This window comes from Telmatherina bonti (assembly GCF_933228915.1).
Source record: "Telmatherina bonti genome assembly, chromosome: 13".
Lineage (NCBI taxonomy): Eukaryota > Metazoa > Chordata > Actinopteri > Atheriniformes > Telmatherinidae > Telmatherina > Telmatherina bonti.
Genome location: NC_136611.1, coordinates 30,650,836 through 30,674,113, shown reverse-complemented (window position 1 = coordinate 30,674,113; position 23,278 = coordinate 30,650,836). Strand labels below are relative to the sequence as shown.

General features: G+C 39.2%; 1 protein-coding gene across 4 annotated transcripts; it reads left to right on the top strand.

Moving 5' to 3' along the window:
• The first annotated feature begins 101 nt into the window (after positions 1-101).
• Positions 102-22,693, top strand: pxnb (paxillin b). 4 transcript variants are annotated; one of them, XM_079251842.1, is made up of 11 exons: positions 102-233; positions 14,276-14,484; positions 15,277-15,362; positions 15,461-15,600; positions 16,891-17,074; positions 17,841-17,955; positions 20,754-20,915; positions 21,007-21,180; positions 21,256-21,337; positions 21,449-21,597; positions 21,680-22,693. In XM_079251842.1, exons 1-11 carry the CDS (start codon positions 221-223, stop codon positions 21,944-21,946), a joined length of 1,581 nt encoding a protein of 526 aa, XP_079107968.1. In that variant the 5' UTR covers positions 102-220; the 3' UTR covers positions 21,947-22,693. The 4 variants fall into 4 exon arrangements, with proteins under 4 accessions (XP_079107968.1, XP_079107965.1, XP_079107967.1 ...); XM_079251839.1 differs by lacking the exons at positions 20,754-20,915; positions 21,007-21,180; positions 21,256-21,337; positions 21,449-21,597; positions 21,680-22,693 and adding an exon at positions 18,060-19,868; XM_079251841.1 differs by lacking the exons at positions 102-233; positions 14,276-14,484; positions 15,277-15,362; ... (1 more) ...; positions 16,891-17,074; positions 17,841-17,955 and adding exons at positions 19,413-20,105; positions 20,229-20,639.
• The last annotated feature ends 585 nt before the right edge of the window (positions 22,694-23,278 follow it).

Here is a 23,278-nt window from a genome sequence, read left to right as displayed (position 1 = left end):
GTCACCTTTTGGCCACAAGATGTCGCTCATGAGCTACATCTGAAACGAGTGCGCGCTCTGGTGAAGTACACATGCACAAACGGGGCGCGTTCCCGAGACCAATCCTGACTAACTTCCAGGGAAGCGGTGGTGAAGTTTGACGAACAAAATTCACTCTTCGTAAACAGTCTAAAAGCTCGCCAAGCAGAAAACTGACGCACCCCACAACTAAACAGCCGCCATGGACGATTTAGGTGAGTTCTCAAATTGTTTTGGAAAAGCAAAGAGTTATTTTTGCCCGCAGTGAGGAACAGATAACAGGGTGGAGGAGTAGTCATCGTCACGTAGAGGTTTTATGTTGAAAAGAAAAGAGCGTCTCTGGTCCATTGCAGGTTGGTCACCTTGCGCCGAAAAATCACTTCATTATCAGCCTAGCACATTTCAGCATAATGTGAAAAAGTAAAGGTTTTCTGCACTAAGCAGCTCAGCCACTTCTTTAAATAAAGTATTGTGGTAACATAACATAGCCACTGGACATTGCTAGCCTTCACCACCTCCTCCTTTTATAAACTCTCCCTCTTGTAAAAGTCTCTGCTAACAACACGTCGACCTGTTCATGTATGTAAACTACTTGTAATCTAAATATGTGCCTGAAGGATGAGCTGCTTATCTGACATTTTGTCATCGAGCTTACACATTACCTCCTCTCAACCATTGCACTAGGCTACTCATACTCATTCCCACTTTGAAGTGGTAGAGTCAACAGGCCTCCGTATTTAGATTGGTCATTACAGCACGATGTGAGCTCAGCTCTGCTTTGGCTGACTAAAATCCCATTTTAATCGTGATGGTGACATGCAAAAAAACTGTCTACAGATTATTATGAAAACCCTGATGTTGGAGACCAAGCAAAAATGTAGGGAAAGAAAAAGCCAACAAAAACAAGCTTAGGTTTTGTTTTTATGCTGCAAAATAACCTTTTTGGCTTGTGTTTATAAGTGCCACGCACACAGAAAGATATAATCAGATAAACATTTACAAACTTTTTTTTTTTTTTTTTTTAAAGTGATTATATTCTGGTACTTAAACGCCTATTGGCCTTGACCACAGGGAGGGTTTGGAGGATAGCAAGTGCCAAATAGCGATAAGGTGTTATGTTTGATCCACCTGGAAGCAAGGCCGGATTATCCAATGGGCATTATGGACACGGGCCCAGGGGCCCACATTCATGCCCATGTGGGGCCCACATAGGGTAAACACCATCAGTTTGGACATGACACAAAATGTTTATGAAAGCCAGATAGTTACACCACAGTGTCTAGTGTATTGCTATTGGTACCACTGGCTGAGAGATGTTAGAAATGTCGTTTCACAGTGTATCATTCACATTTTTTACAATGTTGCGGTGGGGAAGGGGGCCCCTTGAACACTACGGGCCCAGGGGCCTGTGCACTTTTGATCCGGCCCTGCCTAGAAGGCATGATGGATTGGGTTTACTGCTTTAATAACGCCACAGTTCTCTTTGACATAATCAACCTAAGCTGTGACAGCGTTGAGGACTTATTTGATGGTTTTATTTCCATATCTTGGACTCTATTGCTCCACTCAGGACCGTGCGCTATGAGCCGTTGTCAGAGCTATGGTTAGATGAACATTCACCATCAGGCGTGAATGATGACTTTCTTTAAGGGAGTGTCTCTGAGCCTACCAAGATGTGGTCAAGCTGCAAAGACTAAGTTAATGTCCACAAACAGCCATAGGCCTTAAGTAGTGTTTAATGTTTTTAATTGTATCATTAATCCTTGTTGGTGGGGATGGTGGTGTTTTCTAACAAAGTGTATGTGAAGACCTTCTGCCTCAGATCCCAGTGATCCTTGTGTGTGTGTGCTCAGCTGCCTGGACACAGTTTGAGCCTGTTTCTTTGACAGAATAACTTAAGACAGTTCATTATTTAAGACCATCTCACTGCACCTCAGGTTGTCTTACATCAAAATTTTGTAAAAGATGTTTTTGGCCCTTATTCAGAGATTAATTAATACATCCCTCGTTATAGGTTGTGTCCCATCATATTTTAAACAGGCCACAGTTCAACCCCTTATTAAGAAACACAGCCTGGACCCTACTGTTCAGGCTAATTACAGGTCAATCTTGAAGCCTGCCTTTTCAATCGAAAGTCTTAGAAAAAGTGGCCTGTTTACATCTGCAGACTATCTAGATCTTAATGAGATCTCTAAAGTTTAATTTTGGTCTTAAATCTCCCCATAGCACAGAGATGGCACTCTTTAGGATTTTTAATGGTCTTTCTGGAAAAAACAAAAAAACAAAAAAACTCTTGATTCCTACAGTTCTACTGCATGTTGTTGGACCCAACAACTTTGACATGGTTGACCAGGATATTCTTCCTTCATGGCTGGAATCATGTATTGGCCCTAGGAGCTGTTCTTCAGTGGTCCCAGTCTTATCCAGAAAGACTTTTTTGTGTGTGAATTTGGGCCCCGATAGCTTGAAGATGGTCCCCTTATTTGTGAGGTGCCCCAAAGCTCAATTTGGGGTCCGGCAATGTTGCCCCTGGGGTCAGATAACCTTTTCATTTGAATTAAGTGGGTTGTACCAGAAAAACACTAAACCATGCAGGATGGTAGCTCATAAGGACCCCTGCACTAGAGCAATTCAAATCTCTGTTAAAGACACATTTTTATCAACTGGCTTTTATCACAAGTTGATCTGAATATTTAGTTTTAACTATCATAGTCATTGTTCTTTTAGTTTTTGAAAATTATTTAAATATAGGTATAAATAATTGCATTGGTTTTATTGATCTACTATTATGCACTCTTTTAATTTAGATGTTAACTTGTAAAGCACTTTGTGCAGCATGATCTGCTGGAAATGTGCTGTATAAATAAACTTGACCTTGACTTTGAAGGTTGCATGGGTTTCAGCCTGTGCAAAAACACAGGGGTATCATTTCAAATTATTTACCAGCAACCTGACCGTTGACTTCAGTTTACTTATTCAACAATCTCAAATATGCTCGAGGCTTACACTGTGCAGTTGTTGATCGCAAACCTTCTGGATGCAAATTTCTCATGTTACTGAGTGAGTCATTACTAAATAGCTGCCACGTTTTTAGCCTTAAGAGAGACCTCCAGTTGTGACTAGCCATTTGTCATTAATGCTTTCTAAACATATCAATATGAAAGTGGGATGCAGTATGTACTACTGATTTGTGAATGGTTTGTTGTTTTACTTTAATAAGTGTTAGTTTTACTGATGCTCAAATCTAGTTTGTGATGATTTCTCTCTCTGTATGTCTCAAATAAAGTCACAGTGGACTTGTTTGTTTTGGCGTTAACCTTTTATCATTATCAACTAATATGATTGAACATTTAAGCTACATAATGTGGGGAAAAAAAGCCCATGAAGACCCATACGAAAAGCTCACATTTGTAGTATTAGCACACATTAAATAATCATGAGGATTTTGCTTGCAGTTATTATCAGAGAAAAGAAGCAAATTGTCACTATTAAGCAACAGACATATTAATTTTAGGAATTTCTATCAATCAATTTAGCACTACTACAAGACTAGTCTTCTCTATATCCAGTACTAGCTCTTTTAGTGACTTTATTTACTTTTTGCACCATGTAAATCATTGGCCTTCACACTTAATCTCCAATTCTGTTATAGTATTTTATTAACTGGTTGGTCTGTTATATTTGCCATGCTAATTCACGATAAATAACTTATTCTGCCTGGTAAATATCTGTAGCAGTTGTCCCAGGTTTTACTGATCTCCCAAAGTAGAACTACAGTAAAATAGATTTGTGAATTGTTTAAGTGGAGAGATGATGGGCCACATTTCGCATTTGGCCCAGTGTTAGAATACCTTCAGGGCACACTACAAGCTATTGCTGCTGAAAGAACTTATTGTTGGTGGAGAGGGCGCTTACAACCCCTGTGAAGCTGCGTGAAAAGCAGGCTGAGGAAGGGGGCGAGGCTGCTGTGGAATTTCAAACATCACTCTGTGTCAGGGTCCAAGGCCAAATACTCTCTGGGTCATGACTTAACTCTTGCCACTTCTCTCCACTTTGAGTTCACTGTCAGTTTGAGTCTGTCCTGCTACAACATAGGTTGTAATTACAGCAGTTTGAGATGTTAAAAGCTAAAGAAGCTGAACATGTTATAGCATTACAATAACCTTCTTGTCACAGTTCCCACATCCTCTCTACATATGCAGAAACAAACCATGTTTACAATTTGTAAATTCCTAATGACTGTATTTTACTGTACTTTGACTAAACCCAAGCTACAGAGTCTATGTAGGTTCTTGCATCGAGGCCCAGTTGTTATAGACACGTCTACATTGAGATATTTGTAAAGAAGTTCAAAATTTACTCTTTCCCTCTTCTGTCCTGCCATGTGTATTGATCTATGTTGCTTACCACTGGCGGAAGGGAATTCCCGTGGCAGGGTGTGAGTACTCCTCCAGGCTGTTACTCTGAGTCAGGTATTCCCAGCAGATGTCTCCATTTAGGCTTTAACAGTCCTTACCAGGTGGTAGCCAGGCCTGACCTCAATATCATTACTGATGTGGCCAAGGGGACAGGCCTCCACCCAGATGTGGACCTTACGCCACATGTTGCACATCACTGTTTGAATGCTCTGTGTTTGTGTTTCACTTCTGTGTGTTACAAAGCCACCATTCGACTCTTTGTGAATTTCTCAGGCTTGTGTGAGATTCAGGAAAACAGACCTATCTCACTTAGTTGCTGAAACTGTTTTTCATGTCTGCAGCAACATGTATTGCAGATATCTTTTTATCCATTACAGTAGAGCATAACTAGTTTGTAATGTTTGCATGCCAGTCTCAAACACCTCTATGAAAGTATTGTTGTGTACACTGCTTTCCACAAACTTGCTGGAATGTTTCCATTTTCTGTTTCTTAATCTCGCAGTTGGGCGATTGAAACACTGTTTGGGAATGAGATTAAAGGCAAAATAACTTGGATTTGCCAACATATAAACATTTCTGATTCTTGCAATCGGCTGAGAAGAACCACAGCGGAGAACAAGTGCTATAGAGTGTTTTAAATCAGTGGGAGAAACTGGGCCTGAGTTTGAAGACACAACAACATGTGTGTACAGGAGCAGACAGCAAAACCTTCATACATTTGTAAACACACAACAGTCCTGTAGCATTTATTGTAATAATATCAGCTGATCACCTTGCAGTGGAGGGTTTTATTACCGAAACAGTAGTAAGAGCTTAAGTTTGAGCAGAGTGATCTTTAATGTTTACAGCTTTTTGCACTGCATACCAGAAATCTTCGAAGGTCTTCAGTGGTTTCTGTGGCTTGGTGGAACAGTAACACGGAGTTAGTGTTACCAAACTAGCTATCATCACTCTATGAGAGCTGCATGGGTTAGTGCGTACCACCCTTAACCAGTGGGCTTGCCTGTAAGGCGAGAAAGAAGCTCCTGACTGTAAATCAGTCTTGTTTCTGAGCTCCACACCCATCCTGTTCTGGGTCTGGGGAAGAGAGTGCTACATGGCTGACCTCATCGCTTAGGCAACTGAGCCTGCCCCACATCCTCAGGAAACATAGGAGAAAAACAATGAGGAGAGTCAGTGCTGGAGGCCAGCAAACACTGCTAGAGGGGGCAGCTGTGGGCCCTCCGTCTGGGAACTTGGTGCTAGAACAGCATTTCTTCTGTACAAGGCTGTTGTACCATATTGTTGTTTAACTTGCAGCTCTTTCCAGTCTCTTCCTGTTTCTCTGTGTCATACTTCATAGCTTTTCAGTTTTGTAGCTTTGTAACTTGACTCAAAGTACAGCACCAACTATTTTCTCACAGTTCTGAGTAATGAGGTAGGAAGGAACTGCAGGCCTTGCAGCATTTTTCTAGCGTCATTCAAGTAAGAGACACCGCAGGGCATTTACCAAGGCTTTCAGTATATTTCCAGAGAAGGAAACTCTGTCTGAAAGAAAAATAAAAAAGAGAAGGGTTTTTCTAAACACACTTTTTTTAAATTTATTTTTTTATGCAAGATTAAAGCGTAGGTTGGTAATCTTGCTCAGAGACATTTTTCTTTACTCTGGGTGAAGTGCTTCCTTGTCCTGATAGTAGTTTGTGCATTTTATAATCATGAACATTAAGTAATAAAGTTAGACCCCTCAGTTTACTGTAAATCTGTAAAAACTTTGGCTCTGCTATTTCTTACAATTCGTAAGCTTCTTCATGGCTGAGAAAAGCAGGAAAGATTTCCTCGATCTGGCTCGGTTTATTTGCCTCCTTCCGCTAAACAGAAAGAGAAAATTGTTGGTAGAAAAAAACCACGAACTAGAAAAGCACTCGGAGAGCGCAAACCTCTGCCACGGCTTTTAAAAAATTCCTGGATCCAAACGGTGATCCTGATCACCACCAAATTTAAATCAGTTCTTCCTTTTCACATTTCCAACAACTCCTGAAAATTTAATTAAAAGCTGTTCAAAATTTTTTTGGGTTATCTTGAACACAAACAGATAAATGCTGGTAAAAACATAACCTCGTTGGCGGAGGTAAGATAAAAGCCCCGGATCACGCAAGAAGCAAAGCCAGTGGGGGAGGAGACAAGACATGGTGCCACTTTCAGATCTTGCTAACTCTCCAACGTTACCAGCTTTGATCACACATTTTCTGTTCTTATTTTTACTTTTAGGACTTCCTTGTGATCAAAGTTCATAGTTTCTGATTTAGAAAATCTGCAACAACCTCATCCTATTTTTGCTGTCAAAACCTTTATAATAACATTTAATATTTTTAAGCATAAAAAACTTTCAATTTTTCACAACTCACCACCAATTGACATGGGAAACTGTATTTAAGTAATCAAACCTGGCTTAAAAAGAAAAAAAAAACAAACAAAACATTGATGTTGCAAACTTGGAGAAATTTCAAGTACTTTTCTCAAGTACTAAGTTTTTTTTCTTTTTTTTATTTGGTCTTCTTTAAAATATGCAGCAATATTCAGTAGGACTGGGTTACCACTAATTTCCTGAATCGATTAAATTCAAACAGACTGATTCAAATATATTTGATTTGATTGGATGGGGATTTGTTTATAGATATGTTTGTAACAATGCCGATTTTTCTTGAAAAATTAAGACTTTCCCAGATCTTTTTTTTAAAAATATTTTTAAAAAATTATTATTATTTTTTTTTTATAAAACATGAAACCCATTGACATGAACATCAAAATCAGATATTTGGAAGTAATCAGACTACTGTAATAATATATGATGCGTCTACGTGCACTTCTGAAATACCATATTCAAAAGAGTGTTGTTGATGTTTGCCACTCCCTTATCAGTTTTATTCTGAAATCCATACGCAGGTGGTGATGTCATTTCCTGTTATTTTCAGATCATTAGATGTTGGTTGAACATTTCAGACGTCAGTCTTGGCTGCTAATGTGAGAGGTAACAGGCTGCTAAATAGTTCATAGGTAAATGTAATCCATTGTTGAATGAAAATGTCAATATTTAGTATTATTTTTTTGAGAGCAGCTTATTTTGGGGCTTGACACAGCAGTGAATCCATCTAAAACCAGTTGTCCTACTGATATGTGAAGTTCCTGATGAGCTCTCACCAAGCATCGATAAGCCACATGAGAGTAAGGTCACTGTTGTCACTGGAAAAAAGAAATGTATAACGTAAATCTAACTGAGTTTTATAGATGGATATTGGATTAATTTAATTTGAATCCTTTCAAATGAATAGATTTTTTTAACCCAGCAATAGCTAAATGAGTTGATTCCTTTCTGCTCACAAACCTGATTTTCTTTCTATTAATCAGACTTGGGCCACTTTCATATGTGATCTTAAATTGGCCATCTGATGTTTTTCAAAGTGACTGGAGCCTTAAAATTATTCTGCATTTCAACTTTTATGTGATATAGAGGTAGACATTGCATTTCCATCCTGGAGGAGGTGGTTGCAGCAACTGGAGCAGCAAATGTTGCTTCTGTAAACACGGCTCGGTGTGCGTCTCATCCCATTTTCTTTTCTACATGCAGGAGACTTGAGGGCTGTAGACTGCTCACTCTAGATGTGGATGTTTGTTGTATTTAAATTATGATGTGAAAAACAGCACAAACCTTTCAAATCTCAATAAAAATTGGAATTGAGCATTAAAACCTGCAACATGTACACTGCCTTTGCTTCAGATAATGCATATAATAATTAGTCTTCAAATAGGCTGTTTTTTTCAGATAGTAGCATTTGATAAATGAAAAGATTGATAGTTTAAATTGCTAAAAAAAAAAAAAAATAGGGATGCACCGATACCAATATCAGTATTGTTATCGGCTCAATACCATGTGTGTGTACTTGTACTTGGTATTAATAAAAGTGTGCTGATACCACAACTGATAACCGATACCACACTAGTCAAGCCAGCGCAGATGTTTAACGACATGCCTCGAACATGTTTTAAAAGAAATCAATGCCTTAAATGTTAAAATGTGACATTTTTCTTTGTTACAAAACCACACATTTATAGTTGTATTTAGGTAAAATATGCCAAATCAAAATAAAACTTGTTGAAATTATTACATCTGAAATGTTATGTTTGTATTGGTGAGGTAACTCAAGAAAGGATGGGTAATTTATTACAAACTAATGAAATCTTACACAGTTATAGAAGCAATAATAAACATAGTCACAGTAATGTTCACATAAACCGACTTGATATCGGCAAATATCAGTATCTGAAGATATTCAGATTTCAGATATCTGTATCAGATCAGAACTCCCAAAAAGTGGATCAGTGCATCCTTAGAAAAAAATAATAAAATAAGTCATTTGAAAATCATTTTAAACTCCTTTCTACACAAGTAGATAAAACACAATACTTTTGGTAATGAACTGTCATTGGTAATTACAGTCGTCCTTAAATGTATTAAAGCCTCCCAATAAAGAAGGAAAAAAACTGCTGCCTGTGAAATTAATTTAAATTGACTGAAGTAATGATAAATAAAAAAGTCTGTGAAAATGATTACATTATTTTCTACTTCTGGTTCAATAGAAAATTTTTTTAAATGCAAACAAATATAAAATAACAAATGTTACATCAGTCATAAACTAATATTTAGTTGAACAGTCCATTGATGTTTCCACTCCAGTCAGGTGTTTTCTCTACCTTTCAATCAGACTTCTGCACCTATTGACAGGTATTTTGTCCCACTGTTTATTAGAAAAGTGCTCTAATTTGTCCAGGACCGATTTGTTTTGTTTTTTTCTTCAACTCTGTTAAATAAAACAGTGTCTTGTACCACTAAATTATAATTTAGCAATTTTTTTTTAGTCATTCTTCCTTTTTTTTTAGTTTCCATTTATTTGAGGACTTGTAAATTCAGCCCTTTTCTTTAATAAAAGGTTACAAATAAATCTGAGGACAACTGTACCTGTATGTAGAAAGTTTAATCAACTTAATCATGAAATGAAATGAAATCCCAGAGAAAAATAGCAAATTTCCTATAATAACAACATTTGGAAATTGTTTATAATTCTTAAATGTTTGTATCTCCATAGGATGACTGTCAATGTTTATAATGGATTAGTATGTTTTAATAAATGTGGACAAAAGAAGAAACAAGGCCTTTATCCAACAATGCTTTTCACTCTAGTTGCACAAAAGGCTCTTCATTGACACATGGTTTTATGCATACTTGGCCCTGAATATGTCCTCAGTGACTGACTGTTACATCAGTCTTTAGACTTTCCCTTGTCATCTGATTTACTGGTCTGTGGGGAAGTACTTTTATTTTGGTCCAGCAGTCTCTCAAGGGGAGTGTCATCTTTCATATGTGGAGCTGCTTGGCAGAGTATTTTTAGGTAGTTATCACCCTAAGATGCTTCTGATTGTATGTCATTACTCATTCATCCCTTGTATGCCATTGTGTGTTCTACATTGGAAACAGGTAGCCATTTACAGTCTCAGAGGCTTGAAAATGGTTTACTTTTCTATTTTTTTTTAATGTAAGTCTGTCCATTTTTGGATCCCTTCCATATATCTGGTTGCTACATAGCCACAGCCATGTCTTCCTGTCTCATTTCACCCACCACCCCCTCTCCCTGGCCCCTACCTACTTTGTTTAATATAAATATCACATTGGGTTGGTCTGGTGTAGAGTTTCGATTTGAGACTGGGGGTCACATCTGCTGTTTTTGCTATTAACAGGTGAGCTCTGAGGGCCCATCATCATGGCCCGCATGTTAATAGAAAAGATTAGAGACCCCTGTTTTGTCCCTGCCTGAGCTGTACTCTACACTATGTGGGAAAGGCCAAGTAAAACTCTGACATCTCCCTTATTGTGGAATTTGAAGCATGCTGTAGTTAGCAGAATGGGTCCTGTAATTGTCAACACTTGCATTTTCATTTTCTGGTTTGACAGATGGTGTTTTGTATTCAAGCACATTCTTCACAGACTCAGTACCTAGAATCCTTTGGTGTTAGAGGAAAGCCTAGCTGGAGCAGATTTTAATGGGAATAATCTTTTTGATTCCACAGACAGGTTGTGTTATAAAGGGGCTTTTCACTGAATTAGAGCTGCATACTCTCATTCCTGAGCAACTTCCCCACATCCCCACCTGATTGCTTGCTTTTTACAAAGCAGACAGAGGAATGTGTGGAATTCCCCATGTACCTTCATCCCATCTGATAACCAGTGCAGGACCATGGCAGGGCCCTGGGTGGGTGGATAAGGGTGCACAGTCAAGACTATACATGTACCCACCGCCATGAGAATGTGTAGTACGAAGTGCATGAGCTCTCACTGTTTGTTGAACATAAGGGAGATAAGTCATCACAGTGTGACCTTAGCTAGAGCTCTTGACAGGGCTAGTGTAAAGCAGTGCATTGTTTGACTTGGAACTAATAAATTAATCTGAAAATTAATCTAAAAAGATTAAATCCAGTCATATCATTTCAAATGACAGCTTTATTCCTCCAGACCATGTACAATGCACCATTGAGTCAGGATGCTGTAGGCAGAATTGGACTTTGTCCATTGTGGCTCCTACCCCCTGTCTGTAATGGAAAGTTTAGTTGTTACTTGGCCTGGAGGGCATGTTTGCATTTTTAATGCTTCTAACCCTTTATGGATCAAACTTTTTTAGTTGTGTCCTCACTTCATGCTGGTCTCATTACTGCCCTCCTCAGTGAAATAACGGAAACAAGAGCATTTCAGTAGCATCTTCATTCTTTAATTCTCCATGATAGAGGAGATTATGTGTGTTTACATACACTACTCACGAAAGGCTACAAATATTTTTCTGGTTTAATGATGTCTGAATGAACCTAAAATGTAAAATAACCTTTACTAGTGAACTTAATTTGTGTACAGCTGTGCAGCGTTTAAGAACTAGTGGTACAACATGCTGTTCACTAACAAGGTGATTAAGCAAAAAAAGAAACTCAAAACAAGTGTCTGAACCATGAATTGACCACCAAATGTTCTGATTAGATAACAGCGTGCATCTGAACAGTTCTCTTCATTATCCTATTCACATTTAGACGTGATCAGACCAAGGCCAGACCAAACACAAGTTATGGAGATGTTGACAACATCACTGTTGTTAGTTTTTGTTTCAATAAATTTTTTGTTTCAACACATTGGTTTGACAAATTTTCATTAGGATTATTCATTTTATGGTTGTATTATTTCCCATTGTGGAATGAAAGCAGCAAAATGCTTAAGTTACTACATTTATTTAAACAATTTATCCACCTACAGAGGATCTGTAGTGAAGTTGCTCCTTTGGCTCAGACACAGATATCAGCAGGTGGTAGTGGGTTCAAATTAGTCTCAAAACTTTGGCTTCGTCTCTGAGTATTTTAGTTATTTTATTTCTGTGCTCTGCCAAGGCCAAGAAGAACTTTCTAGGAATACTTTTTCATAAGTAGCAAGTAAAGTTTGTTTGGTTCGAGCTGTGACAATATGCTTTGGTCCCAATTCCATTCGATTCCGATTTTTTGGGTGCTGATTCAATTTAAATTGCGATTCTCACAATTCTTGGATATTGCTGATTTTTGTAGATTATATATAACTTGTATAAAACTTGTTTTTTTGCTCATCATTTTTCATTTCAATCAGTAAAAAACAGCACAGTAGGTAGACCATCATTCTGCTGCTTTAATGCCCAAGAAGACAAATAAAAAGATCAATAAAAGAAATAAAACGGAGAAAAATTTTATAATGATTATTATTTATTTATTTAAAAAAAATATATATATATATATTTTTTAACAAAAACAATTATTTTAAAATTGTGAAGCAAAAAATTCAAATTTGTTTTTTAATCTTTTATTTTTCTATTTATTTTCCAACCCCTATTTTTTTGGTTTTGTAATATGAAAGTTGCTGTGGGAGAAATGTGAAAATGTACCTAAATCCAGAACAGTGCAGTTTATGGGTCGCCTTTGTCCTAACACCAGTTCTGGTATTCTTCATTCTGGATGCTTTGTTTTATGAGTGACAAAGTCAACCTCAGTGAGGCCTTGTTTAGCATGTCGGCACCAGGTGCAGATTATTTTGAGCTGGTCATGATATTTCAGCACATTTGCACAGACATGGGTACTCGCTGAGCTTACTGCTTTAAATAGGTTTGTGCTCCCATCTGGTTTACGTCAAACTTCAGGACTTCTGGGCAGGATCCCCCTTTGGACCGAAGATGATGTTGAGAAGTTAAGACCGAATATAGTGGAGGTTAAGATCTAATAATCTATGAGAGGCTTTAGCTTTGCAAATTATTTAGGCATGTAATCAGAGCTGAACAACTTTATGTATTTGTTTTAACATCATACATGAAAAATACAGTTGACTTTGACATATATTTTCTGCAAATGCAATATATTTGAGGATGAGAGTTGATTAATAAAATGCATTTTCAGCGTTAATCATTGAGATAGAGAGGCACTAAAGGGACACTGTCCCCAATGTCGGCTTTTTAACCACTCCCCCCTCTTATACCAGTATACTGGTAGAATGTTATCACTGCTGGTTGTTCACACTATCTTTCTCTGTACTGCTGTCTGCTTCACACAAACACACTCAGACAGCCCTTTACAGAGGATATTACAGATAAAGCAGACCAGTACTATGTGAGTACACATTTTTAACTTTTTATGAACTGAAATATTAATGTTTGCGTTGCTTAACTCCTATGATTCTGCACATTGACAGGTTATCTTTGGTTTTAACAGGTAAGTTTTAAGTCAGGCAACTGGGGTTGGGGGGTATAATTAATGTCAGGCTTCACTTAATTTCTCAGATATTTTCTATGTATACGTTTGTCTGTTTTGAAAGAAAGTTATCTGGTAGTTTTTGACTTCGTTGATGACAGATACTCCCTATAACATTGGTTGAATTGTTGGTGCAGAATTTGGAAAGTAGTAATCATTTAGATGACATATCAATGACAGGGGAAACTAAAAGTCCTCTTGTATTATATGGACTATGCTTATCTTTCAAAAACTTAAAGGGAGGACTCTAAATGAAAGTTGTCCTCCCTGAACAAACTCCATATCTGAATGCATTTTGTTTCAGTGATATTGCATTTAAGAAGTTGCAGGACACTGTGAACTGATTCCAGGCTTCTTTAGTGTAACAGTATGCAACTAGTGATTGCAGTCTATTCTGGACAGGCTGAGGATGGATGGATTGTGTGATGTAAGAGTCTATTTTGTTGCTGTGTTACAGCAAGCTCTCAACAGGGTAACTCTGTACCCCGTCACCCCTGGACAGGGTTCAAAAATGCTGTCTGTCTACTTGTTATCAGTCTGTCTTGTGAAGTTCATACTCGGTCTCATAAAACTGAAGCAAATTGTAGACATGAAGTGAATGACTAGGATGCATGAAGAAGACATCAAGAACGTTGACAGATACTTACTATTGACTGATGTGTATTTAGTGTGGACTGATAGGTATTCAGAGGGATTTTCTTGAAGGCCCTGTGGGTTTGGATGAGTTCAGTAATAAGCCATGCTTTGGTGGTCACATGGCCTTATCTTACCATTGGATTTGTGATGAGGCAAAAGCTTTTTTTGGTTTTGTTGAACAGACTGGAAAGGGAAACTTCTGGTCATTGTCTGTTTACTGTCTCCTATGGTGACTTGTAACTTTTAGAGCAAATAACCTATTATTCATTCAACCTAGATGTGAAATATCTTGGGGAAATAAAACTGCTAAAATATTTGTTCAAATGGCAAAAATAAATGAGTGGTTTTTTTTTTTGTTTACTCTGTTTTAGATGCATTGCTGGCAGACCTGGAGTCTACGACATCCCACATCTCAAAGCGACCCGTTTTCTTGCCCGACGAAACCCCTTACTCCATCCCGACAGGAGGACAATCTTACCAGGATGTATCAGTGCCACCTCCAGTCCCTCCCCCACCCTCAGTTGAGGCGCTGAACGGGACCCTGACAGATCAGCCAGACTCTCATCACTCTTCTCAACAGGTTGGTGTCCTTAATTTGCAGAAAATTAAGATTTTTATTTTGGCTCTCATGTTGATAAATTAGTGCAGGCACACCTCAACTACAGCTTCAAACACTTAGGTGGTAGTACCGTTTCAGGGTGTTGCCTATTTATGAGAAAAGCCTCAGTGGGGCTGCTTTTCCTTTAAAAGAAACAGCCAAAATGTTTTATAGCTCATCATATTGGTTTCATCTCAGCAACAATACACTTTCTACAGCTGTTTCTATGTGTAAGCAATGTGTCATAGGCATTAGAATTATATTCGATTGTGTTCATGATGGTAATTTTTCCATTTAATTTTTAAAATTGCTCATTAATAGATGGGATATTTATAGGTTCTGTAATTGGAAACCCCCTGTGCGATACACTGGGTATAAGAATTAAATGCCAGTTTTTTGTGCTCCTGTCTCCTTTTAAAAAGGGTTAAAAAGTCATGTGACTTTAATCTGATTACAACTAGAAAACTCTCTGGACTTGTTTTGGCTGTTATTAATCATAGGTCACTTTTTTTTATTTCTTAATTGTTTGCCAATATAAAAAGACTCCAGAGAGTAGCAGAGCTGCAACAGAAAGGTTGGTTGTGAAAATATGTACACACGGACCTTACAGCAATTCAACAACTCTACACAGCTGGTAAAAAGGTGGCTTAATATGTCTCTGTATGTATTACTTCTGGTTTATATACAGTCCCAGAGAACAAACTTGTCAGTAAAGAAGTCTTTCAGATTTTTTTCAAATAGAAGGCTAATGAATATTTAATGCATCCTCTGCAGTCTTTAGGTTCACCCCAGAAGAGCTCCTGGTCTAGGGACAGTAGCAGTTCTCCATTGTCACACACTGAAGAGGATCACGTTTACAGGTACCCTATGCAAACTTGAGATATCATGTGTATACAAAGAAGATCACAATATCTGCTGTTTTCTGTTACTTTTAGCTATTTTCTTTGTTTTTCTACAGTTTTCCAAACAAGCAGAAGACATCAGACTCCTCATCAGCCGCCATGAGCTCTGCCCTGGGCAATAATCTCTCAGAGCTTGACAGGCTTCTGTTGGAACTGAACGCAGTGCAGCTGAGCTCTCCTTCCTTCCCCACTACAGGTAGACATGGAAAGATCATTGCATTTAACTATTTTGTTCACACTTCCTCTGTCTGCTTGTGACCTGAAAATCAGTCTCAGTGTGACATTTTGATGGACGTTTTCCTGAAAAACACCTGGAGGAATGAGGAAAGAGGATGCTCACTGGAGGAGCTACAACCAGAATGCATTAGTGAATCTTTTGCAAAACGTCTTGAGAGATGTAAATTGATTCAATAAGAAATATTTTGGTGGTCAAAAATATTTTTAATTCTCATCTAATGCAAATGATGAAACAGTGATGGCTTGCAACAAGACAATGATGCAACTGTCAGACCCTTAATTTTTCACTCACATTGGTTTCAATTGATTTCTACCCTTTCATTTTGTTTATTACCTGTCATCTAGAGTCCTCTTTCCTCTTGTCTGTCCTTGCTGCCTTAATACCCTATAGTGGGAGAGCCTAAGATGCCCAGTAGGGCTGGGCGATATGGCTAAAAATAAAATCCGATTTCTGATTTTAATCGATTTAGCAGTAAATTCACTGATTCACTGTTAAAGATTTAAAAAAAAAAAAAAAAAAAAGTAAAAAATTATTCTTTTTCAAAAATGCTTTTATTTTGCATTTAGCCTAGGAGTTTACCTGAAATTAAAGTGCTACTTAACAAGCTGTTACACAAGCTTGTAAAAAAAGATGGCAGGCGCAGCCACTGTAAACAATGAACATATAACACACAACATGCTTGCACTCAGTGCTTTTCCACAGTGAGCTTGTTTTTAGGTTTTGAGCATATGTTTAAGAATAGGCCTCACTTCACTTGTGTAACTTTATCCCAACATAAAAAACTAATAAATTAATGAATAAAAGTGCTTCCTTTTGGAAGAAAAATAATTACTCCTTTTAGAGTATTTCGACAATAAATATTTAAAACAATTTCCCACTTTGGGAATGAGGTAATAAAAATAAAAGTTTTACTTTTCTGGGAACAAGCTCTTCTTTGCTAGCCGCCATGTTGATGTGTTTACTTGCTTAAGTGGGAAACCAGCGGGAGTATACTGACGTCACTATGATCTACGGAAGCCAAAAAAGGTGCTGTCGGAACCAAAAAAACCTCAAATTTCATAAAAATAAATCTTCATAAACAGCTAATTTGAATTAATCGATTAATCGAAATTGATTAATCCCCCAGCGCTAATGCAGAGTAAGGGATAGAGGATGCTCAAATTGGAAATTGTGACAAGGGGAATTTCGTCAGCATTTCCTCTGCTGTTTGTGTATAGCGGTGTAAGTCATAATGTTACATACCCACAGAGGAGGCAGCTCCACCCTTACCATCCTGCAGCATCACCCACTATGAGAATGGCAATGGCCCTGACATCCTTGTAAGCCCCCCACCACAGGAGAAACCAAAGAGAAATGGGACAAGACTGGAGGAAGCCCGACCCACAGTGGAAAGTCTACTGGATGAGCTGGAGGGCTCAGTACCTTCACCAAGGTAGGCAGGTTGAATTTGAACAGTGTTACATTAGTGAAATGTTTATTGTGTCTGCCTCACTGACTTGTAATTGACCTCCAACTCACTTTGTCTTAAGAAAAGTCTCTGTTAAGTTCCACACAGGGATGTGTGGACATCTTAGTTAACTTTTTTTAAAAGAATGAAATAGTTGTAGTGGACAAGTGGTCTCTGTTAGTTGGGCTGGGGGTCACTGAATTCGTACTGCAACTAAGGGTTTGGGGAACATTTTATTTAAACATCTTAAATACATGGTTTATACTGGGCCATGTAGTGCTGCTGAACCAGTGGCTGTTTTGGCTTTTGCTGTTTTTTCTTTGGTAGAACAGGTGCACAATATGTTTGGTGATTTTTAATGGAGCCAAGAAAGGTTTTGATTGTTATTGACAACTTACCCAGATGATATTTAACATATTTGTTCAGGCAAGCATTTTAGCTCTGTGACACTGCTGTGTATTTATACTGTTTTTATTTATTTATTTATTTTCCACACGTTGCAGGTTTTCTGTGTTTTTATTGTTGTGAAGCACTTTGTGACCTTGTGTCTGAAAAGTGCTATATAAATATATCTTATCTTATCTTATCTTATCTTATCTTATCTTATCTTATCTTATCTTATCTTATCTTATCTTATCTTATCTTATCTTATCTTATCTTATCTTATCTTATCTTATCTAGTTTTGTTGTACACATGATTGACTGGATGTTATCACAAATCCCTTTATTACTTGTAACTTGTGTTTACTAGCCCAACCACTCGACACAATGATCTGGACACATCATCTCAACAGCAAGCCAGAATTTCAGCTTCTTGTGCCACAAGAGAACTGGATGAACTGATGGCCTCTTTGTCAGACTTTAAGGTAAAAAGCAGCATAAGTGAATAAAACTCAATCCTCTTTTAATTTATTTCTTATTTTTGCTGCTACCTTCTTCTTTATCTTGCTTATGATTCTCTGTTTTCTAGCCCAGTTCTTCTGGGTCTCCACTAGACCCTGCAGGAACATCTTCCAACTCTCACCATCCTCTGGTCTCTTCCTCTGTAACCCCTGTGGCTTCTTCTTCCCTTAGTCTGTCCCACCAGCCTGCCTCTCCTCTCATCTCTTTAAATTCTGGTCTGGAGCTGCACATAGATGAGGATAGAGGAGATTGTAGCATGTTGATGCCCCATTCAGGCCTTCTCCCTCCTCACAGTCCTGCATCCTCACTCTCTGCAGCCAGTGACATGGACCTGGACTCTGTTATAGACATCTCTGCTTCCATGCTGGCATCCCAAACAAAGTCTTTGCTTGTGCTCTCCCAGTCTGTTCCATCTCATTACAGTTTGTTAAGAAATAGCCCAAGCCCTTCCAATACCACCTCCCCTTCACTTACCTCAGTTATCACAGTCCTGGACCACAAGTCCTCCAAGTCTCCCAGTCCATCTGTTGAGCGAATCTCCCCTTCAGCTACTGTTGGTAAGGCATCATATACGCCAGAGTCTATCAGCAAAGGGTCTGCTTATTTCCATGACCATGATTTAAATTTCTCTAGTCCACCTGCTTCAAAAAGCCTCACCCCCCCACTCTCAACTCCCTCTCCGCTCCTCGTTGCCCCACCTTCTGTGCTTGCCTCATCAAAAACATCCTCGCCATGTCCAGCGTCTCCATTGAAGGTTCCCACTGCGCTTACCTTCACCACAAGCACCACAAGCGAGCTGTTGGAAGTAACACCTGCAGCTCAGATTGACACCACCCCTGTCGTGCAGCGACCTCCTGTAGCAGAGCCCTCTCTGGATGAGGCTCTAGACAAGCTGCTTGCAATGAGTTTTGCACAGAATCATAGAAATACACATGAAGAGCAACCTCAACTGAAGATGGAGACCCGTCACCTTGGCAAAGGAATGCTGGAGGTGCACGAGGAGCTCATCCTGCCCATGGACAGGAGCGGTGTGCAGCCAGACACTTTCACCAGTGCCACTAACACCTTTACAGATGACTCAGTGGATGGAGGCACTGATGGGAATGGAGATCTGGACTGGGCTGACGAGGAGCTGTCCATGTCCTTACACGATGGACTGGATGGCACCATGACTCCTTACACAGAGAGGCTGTATACAGATGGCAGCATGACCCCGCTGACAGAAGCCAGCTGGATGGATGAGTCCATGACCCCTTTCTCATGCCCGGGGACCCCTGATGTTGCCCTGGACCTTCCTCTGCTTCAGACTCCCACTTTGGACCGAGTCTCTGCAACAGGACACGTATGCGTCTGCACTGCTGCATGTTACACAAGTTGGGCTTGTTTTTATCCCGCTCCTGGCTAACGAGACTGATGCTTTTATACATGCTAGCCTCTTATTCATTTGTGTTTCCCAAACTTTTAGAAAGATTTAAACCAGTCACTTGTACACTACTAGTGTATTTTCAGACAGAGGCTACATGAATAGAAGCTTCTAATGAGGATTTTTTTGGTTTAATGCAAGACTTATAATTAATGCAAAGCTTAGCAGTACCATGTAAAATATAATCTTAAATCTATAATCTGCTATATGTTGCATTAGTTTTGTGTAAAACACCCTAATAGAATCTGTGTGAGACTCTGCAGACTAGGTACAAGTGGATAAAAGTGGCATCTCATATAAGCATGCGAGAATGATTTGAAATGTGACTCAAAGCCCACTGACCACCTTGCATCCTGGCATGTTGCTTGAGCTGATTTATGATTAATGTGGACATAAGATAAGGTGCTCACCATTCCCCTTTAGATAAAATCAGTGATTAGGCGCACAAAAGAGACTCCCAATATCCACCCCATGTACCGAGATGGTCACCTACGCAGGAAGATGGGCCCCATGATCGTGAACAAGACCTCTTCTCAGGACCGTCTCATAGAGGAGCTTCAGGGTAAGCTTGGAATCGCCCGCTCGGAGCGAAGGCGCAAACAGTCTGATGACTGGCTGACTGATGGTGTCGTCATCACCTCTAAACCTCAGCGTTTCCGTCCTGAGGGGTTCAACACAGAAGTTGACAAGGTTGGCTTCATTGTGGTTAACACTTTCACCAGAATTTCTTTTCCCAGTTCATTCTATCCTCTTGCTTTCTGCACATTTTCCTCTCTGTCTCCTCCTCTTTTGTCTGTTTTGTCTCCTCTTCAGATCATAATTACCCCTGAGTCACCTGTCCCTGTCAGGAACGTGCTCCCACATCTCTCTCCCCCTACCTCTCATCGCCCTCCCGTTGTAGAAAACCCCAACAGACCACTCCCAGTACAGCAGGGCCCTGTTCCAATGCCACCACCCCCTCCTCCACCGACCTCTACCTCTACCCCTCCTCAGACTAACCGTATTCAGGAAACAGTTCCCCCTGCACCTCAGCAGATTATAAAAGCTTCGCCTCCACCAGTCCGAATTCAGGACCTTCCCATCCCCAAACCAGAGCCCCCTCCTCCCGTCCTCAACACCCCAGCTCGGTCACCAGCAGTGGAGCCGGAACAACCAGCTGCATCCAAAGTCCTGGTGTCTGTAGGCTGCCAAACAGAATATGACCCAATCTTCCCTCCAATGCAGGCATGAATCTGCATCTCTTGTCCCTTCTGTTTTCCACATTTTTCACTCACTTTTTGTAACACTTGTATGTTTATCAAGCACATATAACTCCATTCTCACACTGAACCATTTCAGATTATGGCCCAAGGGAAAGGTGGCGTTCCTGGTGGGCCCCTGACACAGGTAAACAAACTGGACAACATGCTTGGTAGCCTGCAGTCAGACCTCAACAAACTCGGGGTGCAGACAGTAGCCAAAGGAGTTTGCGGTGCCTGTTGTAAGCCGATTGTGGGACAGGTGAGATAAAAATAAAAGTATGTGTGAAATAAATCTGTTTTAACCCTGTAAAATTGCGCACTAAATGCAGTTTACTCTCCTGTTTGCTTAGGTGGTGACTGCCATGGGCCGCACATGGCACCCTGAACATTTTGTGTGTACACACTGTCAAGAGGAGATTGGTTCCAGAAACTTTTTCGAGCGAGAAGGACAGCCCTACTGTGAGAAAGATTACCATAATCTGTTCTCTCCACGATGCTACTACTGCAATGGGCCCATACTGGATGTGGGTCATCTCTCTGAACATGTGCATGCTTTAATAAGTAATGGTCAACTTGTAATAAGTCTTGTGTCCATTTAGAAAGTTGTGACGGCGCTGGACAGAACATGGCACCCTGAACACTTCTTCTGCGCTCAGTGTGGATCCTTCTTTGGCCCAGAAGGTTTGGGGTTTTAATAGTTTTTTTTCAATACCAAATATGTTTGATTTCTACTTTTACAGTAATGATTGAATGGAATAATAAATGTTTTGCATTTGTGTGTTGCTTCTGAAGGTTTTCATGAAAAGGACGGAAAAGCTTATTGCAGGAAGGATTACTTTGACATGTTTGCACCGAAATGCGGCGGCTGTGCCAGAGCCATTCTGGAGAATTACATCTCAGCGCTCAACTCCCTTTGGCATCCAGAATGTTTCGTTTGCAGGGTTTGTATTGATAATTCCTGTCGCTGTGTTCCTCATTGAAACAACACAGTTACAAATACAGCTTATTCCTGTGTGTCTGCAGGAGTGCTTCACTCCGTTTGTGAATGGAAGTTTCTTCGAACATGAAGGCCAACCCTACTGTGAAGTGCACTACCACGAGCGGCGCGGCTCCCTCTGCTCCGGCTGTCAGAAGCCCATCACAGGGCGCTGCATCACAGCCATGTCCAAGAAGTTCCACCCGGAGCACTTTGTCTGTGCCTTCTGCTTGAAACAGCTCAACAAAGGCACTTTCAAGGAGCAGAATGACAAACCCTACTGCCACGGCTGCTTCATCAAACTGTTCAGTTAGAGTTGGGGAAAATTCTTCACTTTAGGTCAGACTTTAGTTCCGTGTCTAAATCATTTTAGCACAAATGGAGTGAGAATGGACTTCGTCTGTGTTAAAGATGGTTGTCCTCTGGTGACTGTGGCTTTGGAAGTTTGTATAAGTTGAATGTGTGCATGTGGTTGAAGCGGCATTCTGCTAGATCAAATATGTCATGTCCTTTTTGGAATTGGGAAAATAATTTCTATTATATGCTGACAGCAAGTTATTTCCAGGTGGTCTTGAGTTAGCCAGGAGACATTATGCATACATATTTAGCATTTATAGGACTTAAAAACTCTCATCAAGACAAAATGGTGCCATTTTCAGGGGGTTGTTCTAACTCAAGCAAACAGATTACAGAATTTTCCTTCTCATCTCTTCAACATGTTGGACATCATCCAAAAGCAAAAGGTTCTTTTTTTTTTTAACACTCAAATAGTTGTCTATTAAAATCTATATCGTTTGTATCTTTTAGAAGATAATTCATACTGACCACACTGACACTGAAATCTGTGATTATACTGTGTGTGTTTGACAATGCTGCTCACTGGTTGAGTGTGTCATTTTAGAAACCATAAAGCAGGGAACAGGTTACCTGTTGTTTTTAGCTTTTGCATTCTGAACTTTTTTTCTTGTTTTGGTTTGGTCTTTTTTTTTTTTTTTTTTTTTTTTTTTATTAGGAGAAAAACGCTTTTAGATACTTCTGTGGTAAATAGTTGGACAGTGATACACCAATCATGCTTTGACGAATAAAATGACTGGAAAAGGGGTGAATCAGTATCAAGGTTCACATATGTGTGAACTGTCAAGTGACTCAAACACATTTGTGTATGAATAGTAAGTGGATATGTTACAGAGCAACCTTTTTTTTTTTTTTTTTTTTTTTTTTTTTTTTTTAACAGTTTAATCAATTATTGAATCAATGTTAGCTACAGAGAAATTCATATTAATTCCTTTTTGTTGATTTTTTTTTTTTTTCAATCAATCTTGTCAGTTTGCAGCCATTTGCAGATTGCTGTTCTGAATCTTTGTGCTGCCAAATCATTCCTCATTTTTTCTTTCTCTGAAAAACATAACAGGAAAAATGGTTTCGCACAGTGAAGTGGAGCCACACGAAGATACTGGGAGTACATGGTGTTTTTATCTCTGATGTGCACCGTCATTACTGTTTAAATCCATCCCGAGTAAGTTTTCGTAAATATCCAACATTATATGCTACATTATGTGGATTGTGCATAGCGTTTATATTTTAGATAACCACGTTTCCAATGATGGCAGGTTGCTGCAGTAAATGCATAATAATGAATAAATAGA